The sequence below is a fragment of the Pristiophorus japonicus genome, chromosome 12, assembly GCF_044704955.1.
Source record: "Pristiophorus japonicus isolate sPriJap1 chromosome 12, sPriJap1.hap1, whole genome shotgun sequence".
In the NCBI taxonomy this organism is placed as follows: domain Eukaryota; kingdom Metazoa; phylum Chordata; class Chondrichthyes; family Pristiophoridae; genus Pristiophorus; species Pristiophorus japonicus.
The window spans coordinates 44,546,596-44,559,480 of NC_091988.1; the positions used below are offsets into that span (position 1 = coordinate 44,546,596).

At 58.9% G+C, this 12,885-nt stretch overlaps 1 protein-coding gene across 2 annotated transcripts in view; it reads right to left on the reverse strand.

Moving 5' to 3' along the window:
- atg7 (ATG7 autophagy related 7 homolog (S. cerevisiae)) overlaps window positions 1–12,885 on the reverse strand; it is a 238,253-nt gene that overhangs the window by 206,662 nt on the left and 18,706 nt on the right. For both annotated transcript variants that reach the window (XR_011596050.1, XM_070895377.1), the window contains exons 4-5: window positions 5,565–5,642; window positions 2,080–2,196 (exon numbers count right to left, since the gene is read on the reverse strand). Coding sequence is in view for 1 of the 2 variants with exons in the window: in XM_070895377.1 (XP_070751478.1) it covers window positions 2,080–2,196; window positions 5,565–5,642 (195 nt within the window). In the remaining variant the exon portion in view is untranslated. The remainder of the gene's footprint in view (window positions 1–2,079; window positions 2,197–5,564; window positions 5,643–12,885) is intronic.

Genomic DNA, 12,885 nt, shown 5'->3' on the forward strand with positions numbered 1-12,885 from the left:
ACTTGAAAACATAATTCCAGGAATGAAGGATAACCAACAGACGTCTTGCTTATGCAACAGTTCACTGAGTTTATCCAGTGAGCAGCTGTGTCGCACACAAATCATCTGGGTCCCAGGTTCATTATCAAGTCTGCTGAGCGAGTAGATCACACCGCCCGGCCTCAGCACCCCTTGCTGGAGAAAGGGGAACAGGACAGTGTTCCCACTCCTTTTCCCTCCCACCCCCACTCCCCCCCTTCCCAGTTTTCCCCCTCCCAGCCCCTTTCCTGTTTTCTCCCCCCCCAGCCCCTTCCCCGTTTTCCCCTCCTCCCAGCCCCTTCCCCATTTTCCCCTCCTCCCAGCCCCTTCCCAGTTTCCAGCCGCTTCCCAGTTTCCCCCCCTCCCAGCCCCTTCCCCGTTCCCCCCCCTCCCAGCCCCTTTCCCGTTTCCCCCCCTCTCAGCCCCTTCCCCGTTTCCCCCCCTCTCAGCCCCTTCCCCGTTTCCCCCCCTCCCAGCCCCTTCCCCATTTCGCCCCCTCCCAGCCCCTTCCCCATTTCCCCCCCTCCCAGCCCCTTCCCCATTTCCCCCCCTCCCAGCCCCTTCCCCGTTTCCCCCCCTCCCAGCCCCTTCCCCGTTTCCCCCCCCTCCCAGCCCCTTCCCCGTTTCCCCCCCCTCCCAGCCCCTTCCCCGTTTCCCCCCCCCTCCCAGCCCCTTCCCCGTTTCCCCCCCCCTCCCAGCCCCTTCCCCGTTTCCCCCCCCTCCCAGCCCCTTCCCCGTTTCCCCCCCCTCCCAGCCCCTTCCCCGTTTCCCCCCTCCCAGCCCCTTCCCCGTTTCCCCCCCTCCCAGCCCCTTCCCCGTTTCCCCCCCTCCCAGCCCCTTCCCCATTTCCCCCCCTCCCAGCCCCTTCCCCGTTTCCCCCCCTCCCAGCCCCTTCCCCGTTTCCCCCCCCAGCTCCTTCGCCATTCCCCCCCCCTCCCAGCCTCTTCCCCGTTCCCCCCCCCTCCCAGCCCCTTCCCCGTTTCCCCCCTCCCAGCCCCTTCCCCGTTTCCCCCCCCCCCAGCTCCTTCCCCGTTTCCCTCCCCTCCCAGCCCAGCCCCTTCCCCGTTTCCACCCCCCCCCTCCCAGCCCCTTCCCCGTTTCCTCCCCCCGCTTCCATCCCCTTCCCCGTTTTCCCCCCTCCCCCACCCCGTTCCCTCCCACCCCAACCCCTTTCCCCACCACCGGTCCCCCTCCCTCCCCGCCCTTGATTCTCCGCCCCCCATCCCCTTCCCTGCCCTCTGTTTCCGCCCCCCCCCCCCCGCCCCTGGATCCCCACCCCCGTCCTCTGAACTCGCCCCCCCCCCCCCCCCCCCGCTTCGCATTCCCCGCCTTCCTAGGATCCCCCCCCCGCCCTCGGTCGCCCCCCCTTCGTCACCTATTCGCACAACTGCTGCTGACACGAAACCACAACCTTTATACGGTAATGGATTAACATTTGTCGAAATCATTTGAGCGGATGTCGCGTGGTCGGGAATGTCGCGTGGTCAAATATCCAGGAATGTCTCCAACCAGAGTTGGCAACCCTAACTAGGTACCAGAGGATCATGGAACCATACCCAAGCAAGGAGCCAATGGCCTTAGATAAGGAAAGAGAAGAAAGCTGGCAAGAATCTTCCTGTAAAAACTCATTAAAAATAACAAAGCTGGTTATTCTTTTGCCCTATAGCATGTTTTGAGTTACATCAATTAGTTTAGTAAATCATTAAACTGGGCTCAGCCCTCTGCTCTAATTGCCCAGAGTCAGCCCCCTCTGTACTCATCACCACAGACTTGTCACTGAAAGAGTGAGAGCAAGCAGTTAAATCGGTAAAAATAAAAGTTTTCTTAACTTAACTCAAGAGTATTGAAAAATATTTTCAGCAATTCAAAAGGTGCACCTCTTTTCTCTCACGGATCTCAACAAAAATAGTCTACATTTTGAAGGCTGAAAGTTATTATAAGGGAATGCACAGACTCAAAGTATGATTTTAGCATCTTATTTTGGGGGCAGAAACGTTACTATAGTCCTGAAAAAATGTTATGAAAGAAAAGATCCGCACTGTGACATCCATTCTTTAATACCTGACTCGTGGAGAACTTTTCTGCCAAGCTGACGGGTTGCTGCAATATGGGTATCCCTTCTGTGAAGCACAATGCAGGAAATGCAAACCAGTAGTAGAAATGATACTTTTTTAAATCCTGCAAAATATAGTTTCAATAAAACCGAATTAGCTCTCAAGAATATATATTTTAAATAAACAGCAATTCAAAGTAAATACACAACAATTCCACAAATCATTCACACATGTGATTATCATAGGTAGAGCTAGGCACTTTGGTATGTGGAGTACATTGAAAGGGGGAAACTATTCAACAGTGGGGGGCTTCACTAAAGAGCCATAACCTGTTTTCACCAGATGTTCTCTTGTATATACTTCCAGAAGAATCACTAGAAATGTTTTGCTTTCATAATAAAGGGTGTTGAAATGAATTTTAGAGCTACTACCATAATCTCAGAGCAGTCCAGACATCAAACCTCAAACCATCCTGTACCAGCTGTGGCTCAGTTGGTAGCACTCTCGCCTCTGTCAGAAGGTTGTGATATCAAGTCCCACTCCAGAGACTTGAGCACAAAATTCTAGGCTGACAAGTGCTGAGGGAGTGCTGCACTGCTAGTGGTGCTGTCTTTCAGATGAACGTTAAACCGAGGCGTCGACTGCCCTCTCAGGTGGATCATAAAAGATCCCATGGCACTATTTTGAAGAGTAGGGGTGTTATGGCCAATATTTATCCCTCAATCAACATCACTAAAAGCAGGTAAATCTTGTCATTATCACACTGCTGTTTGAGGGAGCTTGCTGTGCGCAAATTGGGTGCTGCGTTTGCTACATTACAACAGTGACACACTTCAAAAGTACTTCATTAGCTATAAAGTGCTTTGGGACGTCCAGTGGTCGTGAAAGGCTCTTTATAAATGCAAGTCTTTCTGTCTTTTCGATCCTGGTTTACATGGCTCAGCAACTCAAGTCGTGTGTGGAGCTTGATCCGCATTTTTTTCCCCCAAACAAAAGGAAATTACACTTTCAAAGCACATTGGCTTAAGTATTTAGTCAAACCTCACATAACTTTCGCACAATTTTGGAGTTTGGTAGAGGGGATGAAACGGTCAAACAATTTAACACAATTCTTTAAACAATGCTCTTTTATTTAAAAAATAAAATGGATGGGCAGAGACCAGTATTGTAGTAAAAGGTATTTTCCTCTCAGAATCTTAGCAGCCTTTTTTATAATGGAGTTGACAGCTGGTGCAGACACCAATCTCACATTTGCAACCAATCACCAGATAGGAAATTGGGAGGGGGTGGTAAAGAGAAAATAGCTCATATCACAAGTTAAAAGCTCAGCTAAAGTGTTGGCAGTTTTGAAAAAGAGCTCTTCTATTTATGAAAGTTTTGAATAGCGCAACAGGGGTGTTAGTTTCTAGTATAAATTGTTATTTTTGAGAAGACATTATTCATTTTTTTGTTTGGGACTGACTTAAAACATCAAGTTGCTAGCCTTTGCTAATCTTTGTAACAGAAACAGTGCATACAACTCTTTTAAAGGTAATTAACTCCTCTGAGGCACATTAGAAGTTTAACAGCTGGCATTTTACTCTACAACATAAACATTCATTTTTTTCCAAGTGATTTTTGTTAAATCTTTGTCCCTTGTTAATTCATTTTATATGTACACATCATCCCCGTGTGAAATAAACAGCAAGGTTTAAGTAATCCAGAGACTACTGCCGTCTGAATGGTGTGCAAGGTAAAATATTTCCAAAAAATGTTGGCAACCAAATGTAATGTTCCAGAGTTAAATACACTTAATATACATTCAATTTCAAATCTGAGCTACAAAAGTAGAAAAATATTTGAGGGGGAATTCAAGGTTGGTGGGCAAGGAAGGAGCACGGGAGACCGAGGGTAGGTGGGTGTGTACTGTGCACTGCATGCACAGGGGCCTGAAAACTAAATACAGGTGCAGCGTCAAGAATCCGGAGTTCAGAATCCGGAATGTTCCGGGACAATTGGTGGCAGGGTCGTCCGGAATTCGTACCCGACGACCCTGCCGACCTCGGGCCTCGCCGCTGCTCGCCTCGCCGCAGCTGCCCTTACCTCGGAGCCTCCTCGTCGGCCCGCCCGAACACCACCTCGGTGGAGCCCGCCTGCCCGAACACCTCCTCAGGGCCGGCCCGCCCAACGACAACTTTGGCGAGGCCAGCCGACGATAATTTCCTCGGCGGAGCTGGCCCGACGACATCCTCCTCGGCAAAGCCGGCCAGACGACATCCTCCAAGGCAGGGCCGGACGGCCCGAACACCTCGTCAGTGGGAATCACCACCCTCCCCCCCCCCCCCCCCAACCCACCTTTCTGACCCTCTTTTAATTATACAGATAGTGAGACATACTAAGTAGATATTCTTGCGGTCACCTTGGTAACAGCCTTGCCTCTGAGTTAGAGGGTGTGGGCTCAAGCCCCACTCCAAGGCTCGAGTACAATTTAGGCTGACGCTGCAGTGCAGTGCTGAGTGTGGTACATAACAGAGGTCCTGTCTGTTCTGCTCGTTCATAGAATCGTGGGTTCCTCACAGAAAGAGGCCATTCAGCCCATCGAGTCTGCGCCAGCTCTTTCAAAGAGCAAGAAAGACATTAAAGATCCCACAACACTATTTGAAGAATATCAGGCACGACCACCGAGCTAAACGGACACCATTCATTTGGTCTGGCACCCATGCCTCTAAAATACAAGGTCGTGAGTTCAAGCCCAACTCCCAAGACTTGAGCAAATAATCTAGGCTGACACTTCAGTCCAATACTGAAGGAGTACAATACTGTCAGAGGTGGTACCTTTCAGATGAGACATTAAAGTGTGATCAGGTCTGCCTGTACAGGATGCAAGAGATCCCAAGCCACTATTTGAAGAAGAGCAGAAAGATCCCCCATTGTTCAGGCCAATTCTCTTCCCTCGACCAAAAACACCAAAAGTAGACTCATTGGCCATTTACGGTTTATGGGACCTTGCTGTGCACAAATTGGCTGCTATGTTTGCCACATAACAGTGACTACATATCAAAAGTAATTCATTGGTTGTGAAGCACTTTGTGATTCCGAGAACAGGAAAGACACTAAGGAAATGCAAGTTATTTCTATCTAAGTGTCTTGGTAAACATTCCTTCTTCAACCAACACCACTGAAAACAAATTAACTGGTCATGTACTTCATTGCAAAATTGGTCTTCCACATGTACCTAAAAAAGTCACTGCCCGTCAAAATCAAGTGTGTATGAAGTGCTTTGAGACATGATAAGCAACTAAACAAATACTCTTCTATCAAACTACAACAGTATTTGTAACATTATTTAAGGAACACTGATCATCTAAAGTGGGGATAATAGAATTTGATAAAATATTTGATGCAATTGAAATGGATTTAAAATCAGATTAGTTCATCTTTCCGGTTATCTCATTTTATGAAACATAATGGCTCTGAAATACAAAATTATTGCATTAAAAAAAAGATACTTACTGCAAAAGTCAGCAAAAGAAACGTGTTCAACAAAGAAGGATCCTCAATTGCTCTGCCAGACTTTATAGCATCCCAAATCTACAGGAGAGAGAAGTAAATTTGACTTGAAGCAGGACAAACAGAAGTGAAAAACTATTTTTAAATAGATCAAGATTGGAGTTCAATTTGGATGAACTTTCAGCATCCGAACTTAGGCACATACTTGGGGCTCAATTTTCCCCAGTATTTGCTCCGTTTTTTTGGGAGTAGGCTGCCTTTTCTGGCATAACTTAAAAATCCCCAGTTTCCCCAATCAATTTGCACCAGTTACGTTTAGTTACTGACTTAGGGCCCAAATTTCCCCAGCCGCTTGGAGCGGCGTAGTTAGCTGTGGTATGCCGACTTCGTGGGGGACAAAACGCACCGAAAACGTACCAGGATAATTTGGCCGTTCCTTGATTCTTGTGGTCCCGTGGCTGGCGCTGAGAAACCTGTGGGGCGCGGAGCTTGGGCCGCGGTTGTTCAGCACAGCCGGCAGGGGGGGCGGGGCATGGGCCCGGTGTGTCCTCGAGTGCCGGCAGGGGGACGCATGTCTGTTTCAGTGTGCGCGCATGCGCAATGCGCGTTTCAGCGTGCATGCGCACTGCAGCAGGAAGTTTGGCAATCAGCCAATTAAAGGGAGAGCTTCCTCAGTGCCTCAGCAGCATTAGTAGTGGGCCATATTAGAAGATATGGTGTGAATTGTGATTTTTGGGTGGCTGAGGGAGTGGAAAGGAGTGCTGCATAGGTGGAAGAAAGGTGAGAACTGTGATTTTTCAAGATTACCGGTAAGTCCAATACACCAATGACGCAAGAGCGTGCAACAAGAACAAAGAATTTCCTCCATGAGGAAGTGGAGAAACTAGTCACTGTCACGGAGGACAAATGGCTGGAGCTGGATATTAGTAAGAGTGGTCCCACAAAAGTTTCACCCAAAGAAATGAGAAGACGATGGAACCTAGCTGCAGAAGAATACTCCGCAGGGATGAATACCGCAAGATCTGGAAGCCAGTGCAAAAAGAAATGGCAGGACATTGGTTAAGTAGTGAGTGTAAGTAATATTTTCATCTTTAAATGGAATTGCAATTGTTAATGTGACCATCTGTATATGTCCCACCCATCAGAAGCACACCATGTGTGAAAAGTTATATTTTCATCTTTGCAGAAGAAATTGGCCCACAACAAAAGGGAAAGACTTAGAACAGGAGGTGGGTCGCCAAATCTGCACCAACTATCACCCCTGGAACAGAGGATTGCTGCCTTGCTGAGTCGCAACTGCAGAAAAAGAATCAGCTCTGCACAAGCTGGACCCACACGCAAGGGTGAGGGTGAGCCATTAAAACGCATCGAAGTCCTTCAAATCAACCTGCTGATTGGCCTGCCAAGCATGAGACTACTCATGCCACCCATCCTGCCCCCTCCTGTGCTGCTAACCATTTGACTATTCTGTTGTATTTTGCAGAAGACGACGACAATCCTGAACATCCTGAAGATCCACCAGAAGATCCAGATGCGTGCGCTCCAGACCAAGAGGGAGGAGGGGTCTATGGAAATGTGTTCATGGGAGAATGCTGATCGTGATATGGATCAGTCCATAGTACAGGACATCATACTGCCAGAAACCTCCATGAATTCCGCAGCAACATTCCATGGTTTCACACCTTCCGAGGTTGCGGGTCCCAGTGGCGGTGGTGAAATGCATGTTGGAACACCCAGTGCCCCACCGTCCCAGCCTGTGCCTCGAACTGGAGGGGTGCCACTAGGCAGACCCACGGCGAGGGGAAGGAGAAGCCGACCAGTCTCTCCTTCATCAGATGCTAATCAGGTTATGTCATTGGGTGAGGAGACCAATGCCCTTACAAGATCACTCGTGGTGACCGTCAGTGGGGTGCGTGATGAGGTAGCGACACTGTCGGGAGGAATATCAGCACTGAGACGCGAACTGAGGGCGGGCATTTTAGAGGGTGTGCAAATGATGACAGGTGCCATAAAAGAGCTAGCTGCTGCAATAAGGGCACAAAAGCCAGATACTCAAATGCCACTCTCACTTCAATCCACGCACCAGCCACCAGTGAGACCCAAGCCAGGCCCCCAACGCCCCCCCCCCACCCCCCACCATCACCGACCCTATGAGGAAGTGCACTTTCCCAGAGGTGTGGGTGAGGGATGGGTGCTGCCCTTCTTTGCTGTTGTTGTTGTTGAAGTGCATTGTAAAATATCCAATGAAAGATGGTTTGCATTAAAACTGAATCATGTTCCATTAGGACCACACAACATTTAGGAACTGTAAAAAGTAAAAATCCCTCACCCCTACAGACATGTGTGCCTGCCGCCCCTAGCCATGGCGGGAGGGCTAGCCGGTGCGTTCTGCAGTCTTTATCTTTCATTTATTTTTGATGATGTTGTGCAGCTGTTGTGATGTTGTGCTGATGTTGTGAAAGTGTTGTAAAGGTGTTTAGTGCTTTAGAATCCTCTAACTCACCTTCCCCTCCCACCCCCCTATCTCTGGCTACCTGCGCTGATTTCATAAATATAGGTAAGGTTTTTCTGTGCCGACAAAAGTGGCCACATACACTGGCCTAAGTTAGTTTGGAGTAACTTTTAGCTGGTCAAATTTGCTTCAATGGCCAAGAGGCGTAAGTGGCTGGTCACGCCCCCTTTTGGAGAGAAAAAAACGAAACTAGAAAAAAAACGTAACTAACTGACTTACGCTGGAGCAAGTTAAATGGGGAAATTTGCGATTTTTAAGTTACCCCAAAAAAAGCTACTTACTTCAAAAAAAGGGGCAACTCTTGGGGAAATTTGAGCCCTTAGTTACTGACTTAGTTAAGTTTTTTTAGATACGTTTTTTTTGCTCAAAAGGGGGCGTTACCAGCCACCTACGCCAATTCTGGCCATTGAGACAACCTTGGCCAACTAATAGTTACACCGTTTCTACATAGGACAGTGTATGTGACCACTCGAGAAAATCCTTGCGGAGGGTTAAGGAAATCGGCGTAGGCAAGTGCAGCAGCAGCAGGAAAGGTATGAGGGGTGGGGGGAGGGAAGGAGGGAGCAAGGGGTGGAGGGAGGGAGCGAGGGGCGGGAGCGAGAGGCGGGAGGGAGGGAGGGGTAGGCGAGGGCTGGGGGGGAAGGCGAGGCGGGAGGGAGGGAGGGGTAGGCGAGGGCTGGGGGGGGAAGGCGAGGGCTGGGGGGGGAAGGCGAGGGCTGGGGGGGGAAGGCGAGGGCTGGGGGGGGAAGGCGAGGGCTGGGGGGGGAAGGCGAGGGCTGGGGGGGGAAGGCGAGGGCTGGGGGGGGAAGGCGAGGGCTGGGGGGGGAAGGCGAGGGCTGGGGGGGAAGGCGAGGGCTGGGGGGGGAAGGCGAGGGCTGGGGGGGGAAGGCGAGGGCTGGGGGGGGAAGGCGAGGGCTGGGGGGGGAAGGCGAGGGCTGGGGGGGAAGGCGAGGGCTGGGGGGGGAAGGCGAGGGCTGGGGGGGGAAGGCGAGGGCTGGGGGGGGAAGGCGAGGGCTGGGGGGGGAAGGCGAGGGCTGGGGGGGGAAGGCGAGGGCTGGGGGGGGAAGGCGAGGGCTGGGGGGGGAAGGCGAGGGCTGGGGGGGGAAGGCGAGGGCTGGGGGGGGAAGGCGAGGGCTGGGGGGGGAAGGCGAGGGCTGGGGGGGGAAGGCGAGGGCTGGGGGGGGAAGGCGAGGGCTGGGGGGGGAAGGCGAGGGCTGGGGGGGGAAGGCGAGGGCTGGGGGGGGAAGGCGAGGGCTGGGGGGGAAGGCGAGGGCTGGGGGGGGAAGGCGAGGGCTGGGGGGGGAAGGCGAGGGCTGGGGGGGGAAGGCGAGGGCTGGGGGGGAAGGCGAGGGCTGGGGGGGGAAGGCGAGGGCTGGGGGGGGAAGGCGAGGGCTGGGGGGGGAAGGCGAGGGCTGGGGGGGGAAGGCGAGGGCTGGGGGGGGAAGGCGAGGGCTGGGGGGGGAAGGCGAGGGCTGGGGGGGGAAGGCGAGGGCTGGGGGGGGAAGGCGAGGGCTGGGGGGGGAAGGCGAGGGCTGGGGGGGGGAAGGCGAGGGCTGGGGGGGGAAGGCGAGGGCTGGGGGGGGAAGGCGAGGGCTGGGGGGGAAGGCGAGGGCTGGGGGGGGAAGGCGAGGGCTGGGGGGGAAGGCGAGGGCTGGGGGGGGAAGGCGAGGGCTGGGGGGGAAGGCGAGGGCTGGGGGGGGAAGGCGAGGGCTGGGGGGGGAAGGCGAGGGCTGGGGGGGGAAGGCGAGGGCTGGGGGGGGAAGGCGGAGGGCTGGGGGGGAAGGCGAGGGCTGGGGGGGAAGGCGAGGGCTGGGGGGGGAAGGCGAGGGCTGGGGGGGAAGGCGAGGGCTGGGGGGGGAAGGCGAGGGCTGGGGGGGGAAGGCGAGGGCTGGGGGGGAAGGCGAGGGCTGGGGGGGGAAGGCGAGGGCTGGGGGGGGAAGGCGAGGGCTGGGGGGGGAAGGCGAGGGCTGGGGGGGGAAGGCGAGGGCTGGGGGGGAGGGGAAGGCGAGGGCTGGGGGGGGAAGGCGAGGGCTGGGGGGGAAGGCGAGGGCTGGGGGGGGAAGGCGAGGGCTGGGGGGGGAAGGCGAGGGCTGGGGGGGGAAGGCGAGGGCTGGGGGGGGAAGGCGAGGGCTGGGGGGGGAAGGCGAGGGCTGGGGGGGAAGGCGAGGGCTGGGGGGAAGGCGAGGGCTGGGGGGGAAGGCGAGGGCTGGGGGGGGAAGGCGAGGGCTGGGGGGGGGAAGGCGAGGGCTGGGGGGGAAGGCGAGGGGCTGGGGGGGGAAGGCGAGGGCTGGGGGGGGAAGGCGAGGGCTGGGGGGGGAAGGCGAGGGCTGGGGGGGAAGGCGAGGGCTGGGGGGGGAAGGCGAGGGCTGGGGGGGGAAGGCGAGGGCTGGGGGGGGGAAGGCGAGGGCTGGGGGGGGAAGGCGAGGGCTGGGGGGGGAAGGCGAGGGCTGGGGGGGGAAGGCGAGGGCTGGGGGGGGAAGGCGAGGGCTGGGGGGGGAAGGCGAGGCTGGGGGGGAAGGCGAGGGCTGGGGGGGGAAGGCGAGGGCTGGGGGGGGAAGGCGAGGGCTGGGGGGGGAAGGCGAGGGCTGGGGGGGGAAGGCGAGGGCTGGGGGGGGAAGGCGAGGGCTGGGGGGGGAAGGCGAGGGCTGGGGGGGAAGGCGAGGGCTGGGGGGGGAAGGCGAGGGCTGGGGGGGGAAGGCGAGGGCTGGGGGGGGAAGGCGAGGGCTGGGGGGGGAAGGCGAGGGCTGGGGGGGGAAGGAGGGCTGGGGGGGGAAGGCGAGGGCTGGGGGGGGAAGGCGAGGGCTGGGGGGGAAGGCGAGGGCTGGGGGGGGAAGGCGAGGGCTGGGGGGGGAAGGCGAGGGCTGGGGGGGGAAGGCGAGGGCTGGGGGGGGAAGGCGAGGGCTGGGGGGGGAAGGCGAGGGCTGGGGGGGAAGGCGAGGGCTGGGGGGGGAAGGCGAGGGCTGGGGGGGGAAGGCGAGGGCTGGGGGGGGAAGGCGAGGGCTGGGGGGGGAAGGCGAGGGCTGGGGGGGGAAGGCGAGGGCTGGGGGGGGGGGAAGGCGAGGGCTGGGGGGGAAGGCGAGGGCTGGGGGGGAAGGCGAGGGCTGGGGGGGAAGGCGAGGGCTGGGGGGGGAAGGCGAGGGCTGGGGGGGGAAGGCGAGGGCTGGGGGGGGAAGGCGAGGGCTGGGGGGGGAAGGCGAGGGCTGGGGGGGGAAGGCGAGGGCTGGGGGGGGAAGGCGAGGGCTGGGGGGGGAAGGCGAGGGCTGGGGGGGAAGGCGAGGGCTGGGGGGGGAAGGCGAGGGCTGGGGGGGGAAGGCGAGGGCTGGGGGGGAGGCGAGGGCTGGGGGGGGAAGGCGAGGGCTGGGGGGGGAAGGCGAGGGCTGGGGGGGAAGGCGAGGGCTGGGGGGGGAAGGCGAGGGCTGGGGGGGGAAGGCGAGGGCTGGGGGGGAAGGCGAGGGCTGGGGGGGGAAGGCGAGGGCTGGGGGGGGAAGGCGAGGGCTGGGGGGGGAAGGCGAGGGCTGGGGGGGGAAGGCGAGGGCTGGGGGGGAAGGCGAGGGCTGGGGGGGAAGGCGAGGGCTGGGGGGGGAAGGCGAGGGCTGGGGGGGAAGGCGAGGGCTGGGGGGGAAGGCGAGGGCTGGGGGGGGAAGGCGAGGGCTGGGGGGGAAGGCGAGGGCTGGGGGGGAAGGCGAGGGCTGGGGGGGGAAGGCGAGGGCTGGGGGGGAAGGCGAGGGCTGGGGGGGAAGGCGAGGGCTGGGGGGGGAAGGCGAGGGCTGGGGGGGAAGGCGAGGGCTGGGGGGGAAGGCGAGGGCTGGGGGGGAAGGCGAGGGCTGGGGGGAAGGCGAGGGCTGGGGGGGGAAGGCGAGGGCTGGGGGGGAAGGCGGAGGGCTGGGGGGGAAGGCGAGGGCTGGGGGGGAAGGCGAGGGCTGGGGGGGGAAGGCGAGGGCTGGGGGGGAAGGCGAGGGCTGGGGGGGGAAGGCGAGGGCTGGGGGGGAAGGCGAGGGCTGGGGGGGGAAGGCGAGGGCTGGGGGGGGAAGGCGAGGGCTGGGGGGGGAAGGCGAGGGCTGGGGGGGAAGGCGAGGGCTGGGGGGGGAAGGCGAGGGCTGGGGGGGAAGGCGAGGGCTGGGGGGGAAGGCGAGGGCTGGGGGGGGAAGGCGAGGGCTGGGGGGAAGGCGAGGGCTGGGGGGGAAGGCGAGGGCTGGGGGGGAAGGGCGAGGGCTGGGGGGGAAGGCGAGGGCTGGGGGGGAAGGCGAGGGCTGGGGGGGGAAGGCGAGGGCTGGGGGGGAAGGCGAGGGCTGGGGGGGGAAGGCGAGGGCTGGGGGGGGAAGGCGAGGGCTGGGGGGGGAAGGCGAGGGCTGGGGGGGGAAGGCGAGGGCTGGGGGGGAAGGCGAGGGCTGGGGGGGGAGAGGCTGGGGGGGAAGGCGAGGGCTGGGGGGGGAAGGCGAGGGCTGGGGGGGAAGGCGAGGGCTGGGTGCAGGGGGGAAGGCGAGGGCTGGGGGGGAAGGCGAGGGCTGGGGGGGGAAGGCGAGGGCTGGGGGGGGAAGGCGAGGGCTGGGGGGGGAAGGCGAGGCTGGGGGGGGAAGGCGAGGGCTGGGGGGGGAAGGCGAGGGCTGGGGGGGGAAGGCGAGGGCTGGGGGGGGAAGGCGAGGGCTGGGGGGGGAAGGCGAGGGCTGGGGGGGGAAGGCGAGGGCTGGGGGGGGAAGGCGAGGGCTGGGGGGGAAGGCGAGGGCTGGGGGGGGAAGGCGAGGGCTGGGGGGGGGAAGGCGAGGGCTGGGGGGGGGAAGGCGAGGGCTTGGGGGGGGAAGGCGAGGGCTGGGG